The sequence below is a fragment of the Mustelus asterias genome, chromosome 5 (genome assembly GCF_964213995.1).
Source record: "Mustelus asterias chromosome 5, sMusAst1.hap1.1, whole genome shotgun sequence".
Lineage (NCBI taxonomy): Eukaryota > Metazoa > Chordata > Chondrichthyes > Carcharhiniformes > Triakidae > Mustelus > Mustelus asterias.
Genome location: NC_135805.1, coordinates 139,600,088 through 139,613,516, shown reverse-complemented (window position 1 = coordinate 139,613,516; position 13,429 = coordinate 139,600,088). Strand labels below are relative to the sequence as shown.

The 13,429-nt window shown below is 45.2% G+C and overlaps 1 protein-coding gene across 2 annotated transcripts in view; it reads right to left on the bottom strand.

The window, feature by feature from the left end:
• The window catches only part of tbce (tubulin folding cofactor E), a 59,929-nt gene that overhangs the window by 7,760 nt on the left and 38,740 nt on the right, over nucleotides 1-13,429 (bottom strand). For both annotated transcript variants that reach the window (XM_078213393.1, XM_078213392.1), the window contains exons 11-13: nucleotides 11,276-11,340; nucleotides 7,471-7,623; nucleotides 3,563-3,716 (exon numbers count right to left, since the gene is read on the bottom strand). In XM_078213393.1, the coding sequence (XP_078069519.1) occupies nucleotides 3,563-3,716; nucleotides 7,471-7,623; nucleotides 11,276-11,340 (372 nt within the window). The remainder of the gene's footprint in view (nucleotides 1-3,562; nucleotides 3,717-7,470; nucleotides 7,624-11,275; nucleotides 11,341-13,429) is intronic.

Below are 13,429 nucleotides of genomic sequence, written 5' to 3'. Positions count from 1 at the left end.
TAGTTAATACAAAAATGGAATGAAATTTGTCCTTTGACCTGATCTGACGGTGCATGAACTCCCTCACACAATGAGTACTTCAAGATAAATTGGATTGAAATTTTCATTTTAAATAAAAATGCCATTGCTGTGTTTTTTAATTTTAATAGATTACAGAAACCCGTATTCATGCAGCTCAAATGCTGCAATCCTTCAGTGATCAGCTTTTAAATCCAAGTAACCAATGTTTCAGAATCTTTCAACAGGGATATGCCATCAGACCCGAGAACTTTTTTAAATTCTCCCTTTCTAACCTTGCCCATTTCCCATAACTATTCTCTTGATGAAAATTGAGCACACTGTCTATGTGGAGATTGCACATTCTCCCCGTGTCTGCGTGGGTTTCCTCCGAGTGCTCTGGTTTCCTCCCACAGTCCAAAGATGTGTGGGTTAGGTTGATTGGCCGTGCTAAATTGCCCCTTAGTGTCAGGGGCATTAGCAGGGTAAGTACGTGGGGTTATGGGGATAGGGTGGGATTGTTGTTGGTGACGGCTCAGTGGGCCGAATGGTCTCCTTGTGCACTGGAGGGATTCTATGATTCACCCAGTTAGACTTAACCAAGCATTCATTTTATGGAGTAGCATTTTATGTGTCTTGGCCACCGCAATACGTTTTTTTTATTTGTTCTTGGAATGTGGACTTTACTGGCAGTTATTGTCCTGCTTTAGATTGGCAATAAAGAAAGTGCGGTTGAACTTTCTTCTTGAACCAGTGCAAACCACTATGTTGTCAGGGAGATCTAGGGTTTTGATCTAGTGGTGAAGGTACAAAAATATATTCCCAAATCAAGTTGTTGAGAGACTTCGAGTGGATCCTAAAGTGTCGGTACCCCATGTGCCTCATCCCAGAATTTTCTGAAACGGAACTGGAGGATTCAAAAAAGGGAATGCAATTCCTAAGAGACAACCTTGACCTAAAGGAAATGGTAGCAATATCCTTGCAGAAAGGGTTAATAGAGGAGTGTGGGGAGGATTCAAATTAATATAACATACAAACCCTACAGTGCAGGAGGCTATTTGGCCCATCGAGTCTGCACCGACCATAATCTCACCCAGCCCCTATCCCCATAGCCCCATTTATTTATCCTGACACTAAGGGGCAATTTAGCACGGCCAATCAACCTAACTCACACATCTTTGGACTGTGGGAAGAAACCAGAGCACCCGGAGGAAACCCACACAGACACGGGAAGAATGTGCAAACTCCACTCAGTGACCCAAGCTGGGAATTGAACGCGGATCCCTGGCACTGTGAGGCAGCAGCGCTAACCACTGTGCCACCGTGCCGCCCAGTAAGAGATTAGAGAATATCTAGATTTGAAATTGGAGAGGGAGAGTGCATTAATAAAGTCACGGTTCAGTGAGTTGCACTCTGACTTCTGAGTAACAAATTATTGGGTTCATGTTCCACTCAAGATCCCTGAACATTTAATCTGGGATGAAATTCCAGTGCAGTCCGGTGGGAGACGAGATGTTAAACTAAGGTCCCGCAGCAGGGCAGGCAATGTGTGAAGTTGTGCTACTGCTTGGTGTCAGGACATTTTCAATCCTCTGAACAGAATGTAAACTTCAAGCACCAGGAAAAACAAAAATCAATGCACGTCAGTATTAAATATTTGACCAACTTTCCTTAGAATAAAGCTAACACTCTACTAGCCCCAAAATAATACCGGCTACAATTCAGGCACATTGATACGAGAAAGCTTCACCACAGCCATCAGCTGTCACCATTAACGTTTTAGTTCCACCTGGAGAGGAATTGAAACACAATCTGATAGCGAGAAGGGAATGACTGAAAGGCATAAACCATTACCCATCTGGACATGAAGCCACAGTGAAGCCTTTATAAACGGACACATCAAATAAAAGGACACTAATTGGAGGATCCTATTATCTCGAACACGAAAATACACCAAAGGTATTCTGAAATCACATATGTTGGCAATTACAACCCTGCGAGCCATTTTACAAAGTAAAATACTGGGCAGACAGCTCAACAGGAGGCAACAGCAGATTTTGTAACAGCTTTAGGAGAACTGTGAGCAGAGAAACTGCTCAATATCTGGGATTAACTGCTTGCATGTCCCAAGGATGTGGAGATGCCGGCGTTGGATTGGGGTGGTCACAGTAAGAAGTCTCACAACACCAGGTTAAAGTCCAACAGGTTTATTTGGAGTCACGAGCTTTCGGAGCGCTGCTCCTTCATCAGGTGACTCCGAAAACTCGTGTTGCTAAATAAACCTGTTGGACTTTAACCTGGTGCGGTGAGACTTCTCACTGTGTCCGTCCCAAGGATGCAGTGGTTTCTCTGGGTTGTGAATTCTCCATTTGCCTGAAGTGTTTTTGTCAAACAGCACATACCATGACCAATTTGAAAAAAAAAGGCCGCACGCAGTTTAAAACAAAACAGCTGATGTGAATCCCCAAGGAGTCCATAATTTACAAGTTCCACTGTTTCTCAAAACGGTAATAATCTGGACTCTGGGATCTTGCTGTGTCACTGGCCAGCCGATATTGAACAGGAGTAAGATTCTTGGATGGGGTTTTGAATAGTAACAAAAGGCCCAGAAGTGAATTTAGAAAGCTGTAAAGGACATTCAGTGCAGTAGTCAGCAAGAGTGTTGTACTGAATGGGCTCTGCAACATGATTCAAAGTTGAGGAATTTGATAGTGTATTTAAGTTTATTTATTAGTGTCACAAGCAGGCTTACATTAACACTGCAATGAAGTTACTGTGGAAATCCCCTAGTCGCCACGTTCCGGCACCTGTTCGGGTACACTGAGGGAGAATTTAGCATGGCCAATGTACCTAACCAGCACGTCTTTCAGACTGTGGGAGGAAACCGGAGCGCCCGGAGGAAACCCACGCAGACATGGGGAGAATGTGCAGACTCTGCACAGACAGTGACCCAAGCCAGGAATCGAACCTGGGACCTGGCGCTGTGAGGCAGCAGTGCTAACCACTGTGCCGCCGTGTAATCCTCCGACTCATTCCTTCACACCTGCTCCAAGCCATTACAACTCTATGATTAATCAGCCCCGTGGGTAAAAGGGTACATTTACTTAATGTAAAACGTTCACTCATCCTTGTGGCTCATTAAATCCCAGTAGTAATTAAAAATAAACCCTGTCTAAATAACTGTTATAAAAACTTGAGGAAAGAATATCTGAGCGGCCCTGTGCTTTCTATTCGTGTGTCGAGAGACCACGTTTCCCAAAGCACCAAATGAACGGCAGGAAGTGGAAGAGGCCATTCAGCCCCTCTAACCAGTTCCACCATTCAATTAGATCATGGCTGGTTTGCAGCTCAAATCCATTATCTTTTATTATCCCTTACTCAATTTCAGCCTTGGAATTTGCAATTGGCCCCAGTCACTGCATCCCTGTAACCTCAACATCTTTCTCTTGAAGGGGGGCGGGGGGGGGCGTGGAGAGTTAGTCACTAACCAAAAGTGAAGCTAATTAGTCAAATAATTTGGGAAGGAGAGAAAGGGTCAAGACACGTTATCTATCCAGTTACTCACTGTCAATGAGTGTTTGATATCTCGGATGCTCAGCACAGAATTCCTTATTGGGCCTGTTTTTCTCAGGATCCTGGTGTCCTCCAGCCTTCATCCAGTCCTTCCCAAACCTCTTGCGATAGTCTAGTTCCGCTCCCTTCCTTTCATCGACTGAAATCTACACCAACATTCAGAAGTTAGCAAAACAACGGAGGCCCGTAATACACAAGGAGTGACAGCAAAGCATGCAACGACTAGACCACGTGCCTTGATTGGTTCATTGGGGAGGCTGTACACTTTGCCCAGTTTGAATGTGTAAAGGTTTGAGGTCTGAAAGCTTCGTCAACTTTATTTTTACATGTGTTGTCTCATTTTGTAACTGAATGCTCTGCTGGTCAGTGATCTGAAGGAGCCATTCCAGCAGTGAGTGCAGAAAGCAGACAGTCATCAGAGATCTAATAATGGCTCAATGCATAGAAATGGGAAAGTGAGTGATCGCCAAGATGCAGTGTGTCGAGCTGGGTGAGGGCTTAACAGTATCTGAAGAAACAGCTCACGAGCAGGGGGTTTTTTGGTAGTCAATTGCATTTATAGAATCATAGAATCTCTACAGTGCAGAAGGAGGCGATTCGGCCCATCGAATCTGCACCGACCACAGTTTTGCATGGTCCATCCACTTGACCCGCACATCTTTGGAATGTGGGAAGAAACCGAAGCACCCGGAGGAAACCCACGCAGGCACGGGGAGAATGTGCAAACTCCACACAGACAGTGACCCAAGCCGGGAATCGAACCCGGGACCCTGGCGCTGTGAGGCAGTGTGCTAACCACTGTGCCACCATGCAGCAGCCTCGTCTCTTTTGGGGCGGCACGGCGGAACAGTGGTTAGCACTGTTGCCTCACAGCACCAAGGACTCGGGTTCAATTCCTGGCTTGGGTCACTGTCTGTGCAGAGTTTGCATGTTCTCCCCGTGTCTGCATGGGTTTCCTCCGGGTGCTCCGGTTTCCTCCCACTGTCCGAAAGACATGCCGGTTAGGTGCATTGGCCATGCTAAATTCTCTCTCGGTGTACCCGAACAGGCGCCAGAGTGTGGCGACTAGGGGATTTTCACAGTAACTTCACTGCAGTGTTAATGTAAGCCTATTTGTGACACCAAAAAAAACTTTACTTTTCTCCCACATCTGGGGTTAATCCCGAGGAGTCTCTCCCTCTCAAGACGGACACTGGAAAGTCACAATAAAGGAAACGTTATTGGTCTGAACATTTTAACAAATATTGTGTGCATGTACCCACAAAACTCCTAAAGAAAGTAGGCTGGCTCTGTTCTGAGTGAGACTAAAGTACACAGGGAGTAGGAATATCACCTATGAGGCTTCAAAGGAAACCCAGTACATGCTTTTAACAAGTCACCATCTCCTGTAAGGCTGGAAGTGTGGGAGGGGACAGCTTTCCAGTCTAACAAATGTCAAGAAAACAGGATCTTCAGTGGAGAAGTTGCTTGACTTTACCAGTAGCCAAAGAGGACGGCAGTGATTGGGAGAGACTGGGAAAACCAGTGAAGAATGGAGAGAAATCGAAGAAACAAATGTAAGAGCATTGAAAAGAGCGTGTTAAGGACCCTCACGTTATAGCAACACACAATTGTTTCAACTCAACTGGTATAATCTGGTCACCAGGTACCAGGGGTGACCAGGGGTGGCACAGTGGTTAGCACCGCTGCCTCACAGCTCCAGGGACCCGGGTTCGATTCCTGCCTTGGGTCACTGTCTGTGCAGAGTCTGCACGTTCTCTCCGTGTCTGCGTGGGTTTCCTCCGGGTGCTCCGGTTTCCTCCCACAGTCTAAAGTTGTGCTGGTTAGGTGCGCTGGCCATGCTAAATTCTCTCTCAGTGTACCCGAACAGGCGCCGGAGTGTGGTGACGAGCGGAATTTCACAGTAACTTCATTGCCATGTTAATATAAGCCTTACTTGTGACTAATAAATAAACTTTTACTTTAATCATTCTATTCTGCACCCTCTCCAATGCCTTGACATCATTCCTACAGTGCAGTGGAGCAAAATTGAATGGAATATTCCAGTTGGAGCCCAAAACTTATAAATATTTAGCATTACTCTCTTGCATTCACACTCCATCTATTAATAAAGCAAAGGATCACTAAAGCTGTTTCAACAACCTTCTAAACTTGCCCTGCCACCTCTGAAGATTTGTGTACATCTATCCTGTTACAGGCCCACAGGATAGAGTGTGAGGATCAAATGTACGCTCGGCTCTGTGCAACAATCAAACAATACAAGATCATGACTCTATTAGACAAATGACACATTTAATAGGGAGCCTGACATCAAGTGAGGCTTCAACAAGTAATGAATACACTGCACTCACACCCGGTACTTACAAATATGCAAATTCCCTTCCACTACAGACCACAGAAAATGGTCAAAAACAAAAATTCAGTTTTGGGGTGGCACGGTGGCTCGCACTGCTGCCTCACAGCGCCAGGGACCTGGGTTCAATTCCCAGCCTTGGGTCACTGTCTGTGTGGAGTCTGCATGTTCTCCCCGTGTCTGCGTGGGTTTCCTCCGGGTGCTCCGGTTTCCTCTCTCAGTCCAAAAATGTGAGGGTTAGGTGGATTGGCCGTGATAAATTGCCCCTTTGTGTCAGGGGGATTAGCTAGAGTAAATGCATGGGGTTACGGGGAAAGGGCCTGGGTGGGATGGTGGTCGGTGCAGACGCGATGGGCCGAATGGCCGCCTCCTGCAATGTAAGAATTCTATGAAAACTAAAATTGCACACAAATGATTGTATTAAATATAGCCTACATGGTCTAAAGGTTAATGCTCATTATGAAATTCAATCCCCTCCTTCTGCCTTGTTGGGACTATTCTTCTTAGCAAATCCCAAAGGAATTGACATAAACTGGAACCTCTTCTCTTGAAAAGAGATAATGTGACAGAGGTTCTTAAATTAAGGGGATTGAAAAGGTAGATGTAGAGAAAATGTTTCCTGCTGTAGGATGAAGGCATAATCATCAATAAAACAATGGGGACTTCAGAAGAAAAGGATGGTGAAAAAGACATATGGGACACTTGCCTTTATCAATCGAGGCATAGATTACAAAAACTGGGAAGTCATGTTGGAGTTGTATAGAACTTTGGTGAAGTCACAGCTAGAGTACTGTGTGCAGTTCTGGTCGCCTCATTAATGGAAGGATGTGATTGCACTGGAGGGGGTGCAGAGGAGATTCACCAGGATGCTGCCTGGGATGGAATATTTAAGTTATGAAGAAAGGTTGGGTAGGCTTGGGTTGTTTCATTTGGGGCAGAGAAGACTGAGGGGCGATCTGATTGAGATGTACAAGATTATGAGGGACAGAGTGGATAAGGAGCAGCTGTTCCCCTTAGTTGAACGGTCAGTCATGAGGGGACATAGATCCAAGGTGAGGGGCAGGAGGTTTAAGGGGATTGAGGAAAAACTTTTTCGCAGAGGATGGTGTCAGTCTGGAATGCGCTGCCTGGGAGGGTGGTGGAGGCGGGTTGCCTCACATCCTTTAAAAAGTACGTGGATGAGCACTTGGCAAATCATAACATTCAGGGCTATGGTCCAAGTGCTAACAGATGGGATTAGGTGGGAGTTCAGGTGTTTCTAGTGTGTTGGTGCAGACTCGATGGGCGAAAGGGTGTCATCTGCACTGTATGATTCATTACCCAGAGAATGGTGAAAATGTGGAACCTGTCACCAACCCGGAGGGGTTGAGATGGAATAGCATGGACACATCTGAAGAGCATCTAGATAAGCATATGAGAGAGAAAGGAATAGAAGGAAATGTTGATAAGTGTGATGGAGGAGAGTGGGAGGAGATTCTTGTGGAGCTGGGCCAAACGGTCTGTTTCTGTGCTGTGCGTTCCATTGAATTGTCTGTGAAGACACTTACCTCTGTTCTGTTTAATACATTGAGATGTTCCAGCTTGGCAATGATAAGCTGCCGCACAGTCTTTGCGTTCTTCTCATGCTCCACCATCGCGTAGTCACTGAATTTCAACTGCTCTAAGCTTCGTAACTTGTTTAACTCATTCACGGTCGAAAACTTGAGAGACAAAAGAGAGAGAGAGAGAGTTTTAAATCATTACATTTCCCTCTCGCAAAACACTGCAAGACATTTCAGAATGTTACAGCCACTTGGGAAAAATAGGAACAAGCGTTCCCTGAGCAGGATTTGTAATGGGATCGGTTATGAGTGGAATTGTCATTGCCGTTCTCACAGTTGGTTAAAGGATGCAGTGTTTATTTGTTGAAGATTCTCTGTAGCTATAAAGGTAGAACACACTGAAAACCACAGCCTTCCAATTGCAGCAGAAAATGTTTTACTTGTTATACCAGTAAGAATAAAAATGTAATGTCTGTTTATTTATTAGTGTCACATGTAAGGCTTACATTAACACTGCAATGAAGTTACTGTGAAAATCCCCTAGTCGCCACATTCCGGCGCCTGTTCGGGTCAACTCACCTAACCAGCATGTCTTTCGGACCGTGGGAGGAAACCGGAGCACCCGGAGGAAACCCACGCAGACACGGGGAGAACGTGCAGACTCCATACAGACAGTGACCCAAGCCGGGAATCGAACCCAGGTCCCTGGCACTGTGAGAGGATCTTGGGCAGAAAAGGATAAAAATTAAAGTAGATGTGATGGAGAAAAGGACAGGAGCAATGGAATAGACACTGGTGAAATTCAGGATGTGTTTGGTGTGAATGAGAGTTTTATGATTTGATTTATTATTGTCACATGTATTGGGATCCAGTGAAAAGTATTGTTTCTTGCGCTATTCAGGCAAAACATACCATTCATAGAGTAAATAAGGGAGAAGGAACGGAGAGGGTGCAGATTGTAGTGTTTCAGACATAGCTCGGGTGTAAAGAAAGATCAACTTAATATAAGGTAGGTCCATTCAAAAGTCTGATGCAGCAGGGAAGAAACTGTTCTTGAGTCGGTTGGTACATGACCTCAGACCTTTGTATCATTTTCCCGATGGAAAAAGGTGGAAGAGAGAATGTCTGGGATGCAGGAGGTCCTTAATTATGCTGGCTGCTTTGCCGAGGCTGCGGGAAGTGTAGACGGAGTCAATGGAGGGGATTTGATGCATGGTTTATAACTTATATAAGAGAAAAGCAGCAGTACAAAGGGGAGGTTGAGTAATGTCACAAATGTTTCCATCCCCTTGAGTGTTGATCCCTCTCACCCTTTTAAGAATTACCACTGACACCCCTTCCCCTTAGAAAATCCACTCTCCATCCCTCTTCAGAGTGTGGGACTTGAGAAGAGAAACTATGAATCAAGATATTCAATGCACCTTCTCCCCGTGTCTGTGTGGGTTTCCTCCGGGTGCTCCGGTTTCCTCTCACAGTCTGAAAGACGTGCTGGTTAGGTGCACTGGCCGTGCTAAATTCTCCCTCCGAACAGGCGCCGGAGTGTGGCAACTAGGGGATTTTCACAGTAACTTCATTCAGTGTTAATGTAAGCCTACTTATGACACTAATAAATGAACTTAAACTTTATATTTAAAAACATCAAAAGTGAAGTAAGATCTCTTAAATGGTTTCTTTTAACAAGCTGTACCAGCAATACAACCTGACTGATACTTCCTAAACGTCTCCGCCTTTGTCTGTTCCCTTTAAGTCTACTGCATCTTTTAAAAGTTTCACCCTTGGGCTTGGTATCAAATATTGTTTTAATACACACCTGTGCACCACTGGGATATTTTACTGTGTTAGAGGTGCTATATAAATGCAAGATATTGTTGTAGATGTTGCTGTCGGCCTATTGCAAACACAAACATAATCAATTTCATAAATAAAAGCAAATTACTGTGGATGCTGGAATCTGAAACCAAAAGGGAAAACGCTGGAAAATCTCGGCAGGTCTGGCAGCATCTGTAAGGGGAGAAAAGAGCTGATGCTTCGAGTCCAGTTGACCCTTTGTCAAGGCTGGTTCCTCTCTTTTGGTTTCATAATCAAATTCATTAGAATTTCTTAAAAGTCTATCAAAGAACAAAGAACAGTACAGCACAGGAACAGGCCCTTCGGCCCTCCAAGCCTGCGCTGATCATGATGCCTGCCTAAACTAAAACCGTATGCACTTAAGAGTCCGTATCCTTCCATTCCCATCCTATTCATGTATTAGTCCAGATACCCCTTAAATGCCACGATTGTACCTGCTCCCACCACCTCCCCAGCAGTGCGTTCCAGACATTCACCACCCTCTGCGTAAAAAAACTTGCCTTACAATTAAATTATTAAATTATCAATTAAATCATTAGGATTTTGCCTCGTTTTACAGCATTTTGAGTGCATTTCATTAATGGCCTTACAGCACTGTTAACAATGACCTGCGCTGTATACATACAGCTTGTATATATCTTCAGGCAGCTAAAAGCACCAGTTGATAGAACTGAAAAGCAGCTAGCCATCCAACCAGGAATATAGCTGCAGTCTACTGCAGAACCTTCTGGAAGATTTGACTGGCAGGTCTGGGATTAGCCCAGAGTGTCCCACTGAGCAGTACAATTGCAGCCTGGTGCAATCTGTGTGGGCAAATCCAGACTGAACCAAGTGCTGGAGAGAAGGGAGAGGCCGGCTTCAGTGAATCACTTTAGAGTCTGATTCACTATTCACCGTCCACCCCCTCAGCACCCCCATTAAAGTGGTACAGTACCTGACACCACCCCCCCCCCCCCTCCCCCTCCAATCGATTCTGTGAGGCAGTAGCAGTGCAAAAATAGAAATGACAGGTATTAAGTACTTCAAGAGAGGTATCATTAAGCCGGCAAGCAAGATCTCAAAGGAATAAATCACTTCAAGTGACTGCAGCAAGCTGCAACAGATTCCGATTGATGAGTCGAAGGGTTACGGAAGCATTCTGAAAACTCAATTACTGGCTCCACAGCTGAAGCCCCACAATCTTCCAGCTTCAACTCTGAGCACTCCAGATAGTCAACATCAGTACGTAGGCTACAAGCAGCAATTGTTGAGGCCTGACTGTCTGTATGAGGTGAGCTAAGATGTTGTGCTGGAGCAGTCGACTAGGTGACTACCAGGAAAAGAATAAAGGGTAGAACTTGTGCTGATACAGCCTCATTTGCAACCTCAGGACATCTCTCAGCTCTTTACAGCCAATGAGCTACTTCATCACTGTCCTGATGCAGGAAGCTCAGCAGTCAAATCGTGCAGAGTAAGCTCCCACAAACAGCCATGCAATAATGGTCAAGTCATCTAGTGACACTTATCGCGGGATAGAAAATGGCCAGCAGACGGGGGGGAAACCCCAACACTTCAAAATAGCAGCTACGGAATCTTTTCCAGCTACATTAGAGAATTTGGAAAGACAGGACCTCTGGCAGTGCAGCACTCCTCGCCTGATTCAGGATCAAGGCTGTTACGCACTGAGCCATGGCTGGGACAAACGTGAAAGACTTTGTAAGTACAGTTGGGTTGTCCCACAGATGAAATGACATGACCTCCACACACACACACACACGCACGCTCACTCGCACGCTCACTCGCACACTCTCGCTCACTCACAAAAGTTTATTCATTTTTAATCACTTTCAGGTGAACTGAAGTATTGTAAAGAAAACCGAGCAGAAACGAGGAACCATAGTAAGTGTTAGTGTGAATATGAGAACATTTCCTTCCATTCCTGTTACATTGTTTCATGGAATGAGATTCTTAGATATGGATTTACCTCGGAGATTCGGTTCTTGTCGATTGCTAGGAATTTCAATTTTGGAAACATTGCTGTTTTACCATCTGAAAGAGAACAAAAACATACAGAAACCCTCAGGAAAGGATATATTTCACACAAAATAGCTGCAACTAAATTCTGGCAAACATACGTCCAACTGCATTCTCAATGTAACTACAAAGCACTGACCAGCAAGTCATATCGAATAATCCTGGGACAATCAGCATTTTGGGATTCTGTGCTCACTTGTCCAAGGATGAATATTCCCAGGTGGTGTTCTTGGGATTGAGTGTCACTGTGGCCTTTGGGAGTGGATTCTCACCATAGATTTGAAATTCCTGCCATCGCTGTGTCAAAGATTAAACCATTTCCGGACACACTCCAGGGCACAGGGTAAAAACAGGGAGCAGGGCAAAGGAATCATTGGGGACGGGTGTTCCACTTCAGATAACAAGACACTGATGGATGGCACTGGAGCCTAATCTTTACACAATTCTTTTTAGAACACATACACCCTGCCATTGCAAGGTTCTGGGTGTCTATAAAACCCTCCTACCTTATAGGGTTAACTAACCCATAACCTGGTATAAAGATAGCTACAGCCATGGAAAGAGCAGTCAAGGAGCATCCTGTTGGCCTTGCAAGAGGATTTGAGTACAAGAATAGCAAAGTCTTTCGACAGAACCTTGGTTAGACCACACCCGGAATACAGCGTGCAGTTTTGGCCCCCTTACCTTAGGAAGGATATTATTGCCATAGAGAGTGCAGCAAAGACTTGTTCTGGGGTGATGGGACTGTCTTATGAAGAGAGATTGGGCCCTGGATTTGCTAGAGTTTCAAAGGGTGAGAGGAGATCTCATTGAAACCTGCAAAGTAATTAAAGGGATAGACAGGGTAGATGCAGGTAAGATGTTTCCCCTGGCTGGGGAGTCTAGAACCAGGGGGCACAATTTCAAAATAAGGGAGAAGCCACTTACGACCGAGATGCGGAGAAATTTCTTCATAAGGACTAGGGAGAATGTGGAGTTGAAGGAAATTAGTATACTTACACAGAGGGTTGTGAACCTTTGGGATTCCCTATCCCAGAGGGCTGTGGAAGCTCAGTCACTGAGTATGTTTATTTATGTATTAGTCACAAGTAGGCTTACAGTAGACCTGGGTGGGATTGTGGGGCAGGCTCGATGGGACAAATGGCCTCCTTCCGCACTGTAGGGATTCTATGGTTCTATCCTTCTTCTGTGGCTGCATTCGCTGCTGGGTATCCCTGGAAAGAGAGTAACACAGTGTCTGCTCTCGCAATTGTGACCTTTTATGCCCACTGGACACTGCATTGACTGCATTGTTTTGAAGTTTATTTATCAGTGTCATAAGTAGGCTTACATTAACACTGCAATGAAGTTACTGTGAAAATCCCCTAGTCGCCACACTTTGGCGCCTGTTCGGGTACACTGAGGGAGAATTTAGCACGGCCAATGCACCCTAACCAGCACATTTTTCAGACTGTGGGAGGAAACCGGAGCACCCGGAGGAAACCCACGCAGACACAGGGAGAACATGCAAACTCCACACAGACAGTGACCCAAGCCGGGAATTGAACCCGGGTCCCTGGCGCTGTGAGGCAGCAGTGCTAACCACTGTGCCACCGTGCCGCCCCTTCATATATGCTGTTTATAAAGTGGCGATAGATAGGTGTTGAAATACCAGTGACATAAAGGGGTTAGTGTGGGGAAAAAGGCAATGAAGCGATGATCGGCCATGATCGTACAGAATGGCGGAGCAGGCTCAATGGGCTGAATGGCCTACTTCAATGTTCCTAAATTGCAACCTATCAGATTGCTAATCGATGATTCCTTCTGCGGCTTCACAAGGGGAGAATTCTAAGATATGAAAAAGCAATAACTATAGGGTCAATTTGAGAACAACAACCACAAGATCCCATTTTAAAACAATCAGATTGAAGGTTTAGATTTAGGGAGAACAGAAACACAATACCCTACAATTCTCTGCAGGTTAGCAAATCCCGGCAATTTTGGCACCATCTTCCACAGTGTGAACCACGTAATCTCGAACACACCAGCCAGTGAGTTATAACAAGTTCACTGGATTGATTCCAGAGATGAGGGGTTTGTCGTGTGAAGAGTGATTGAACAGTTT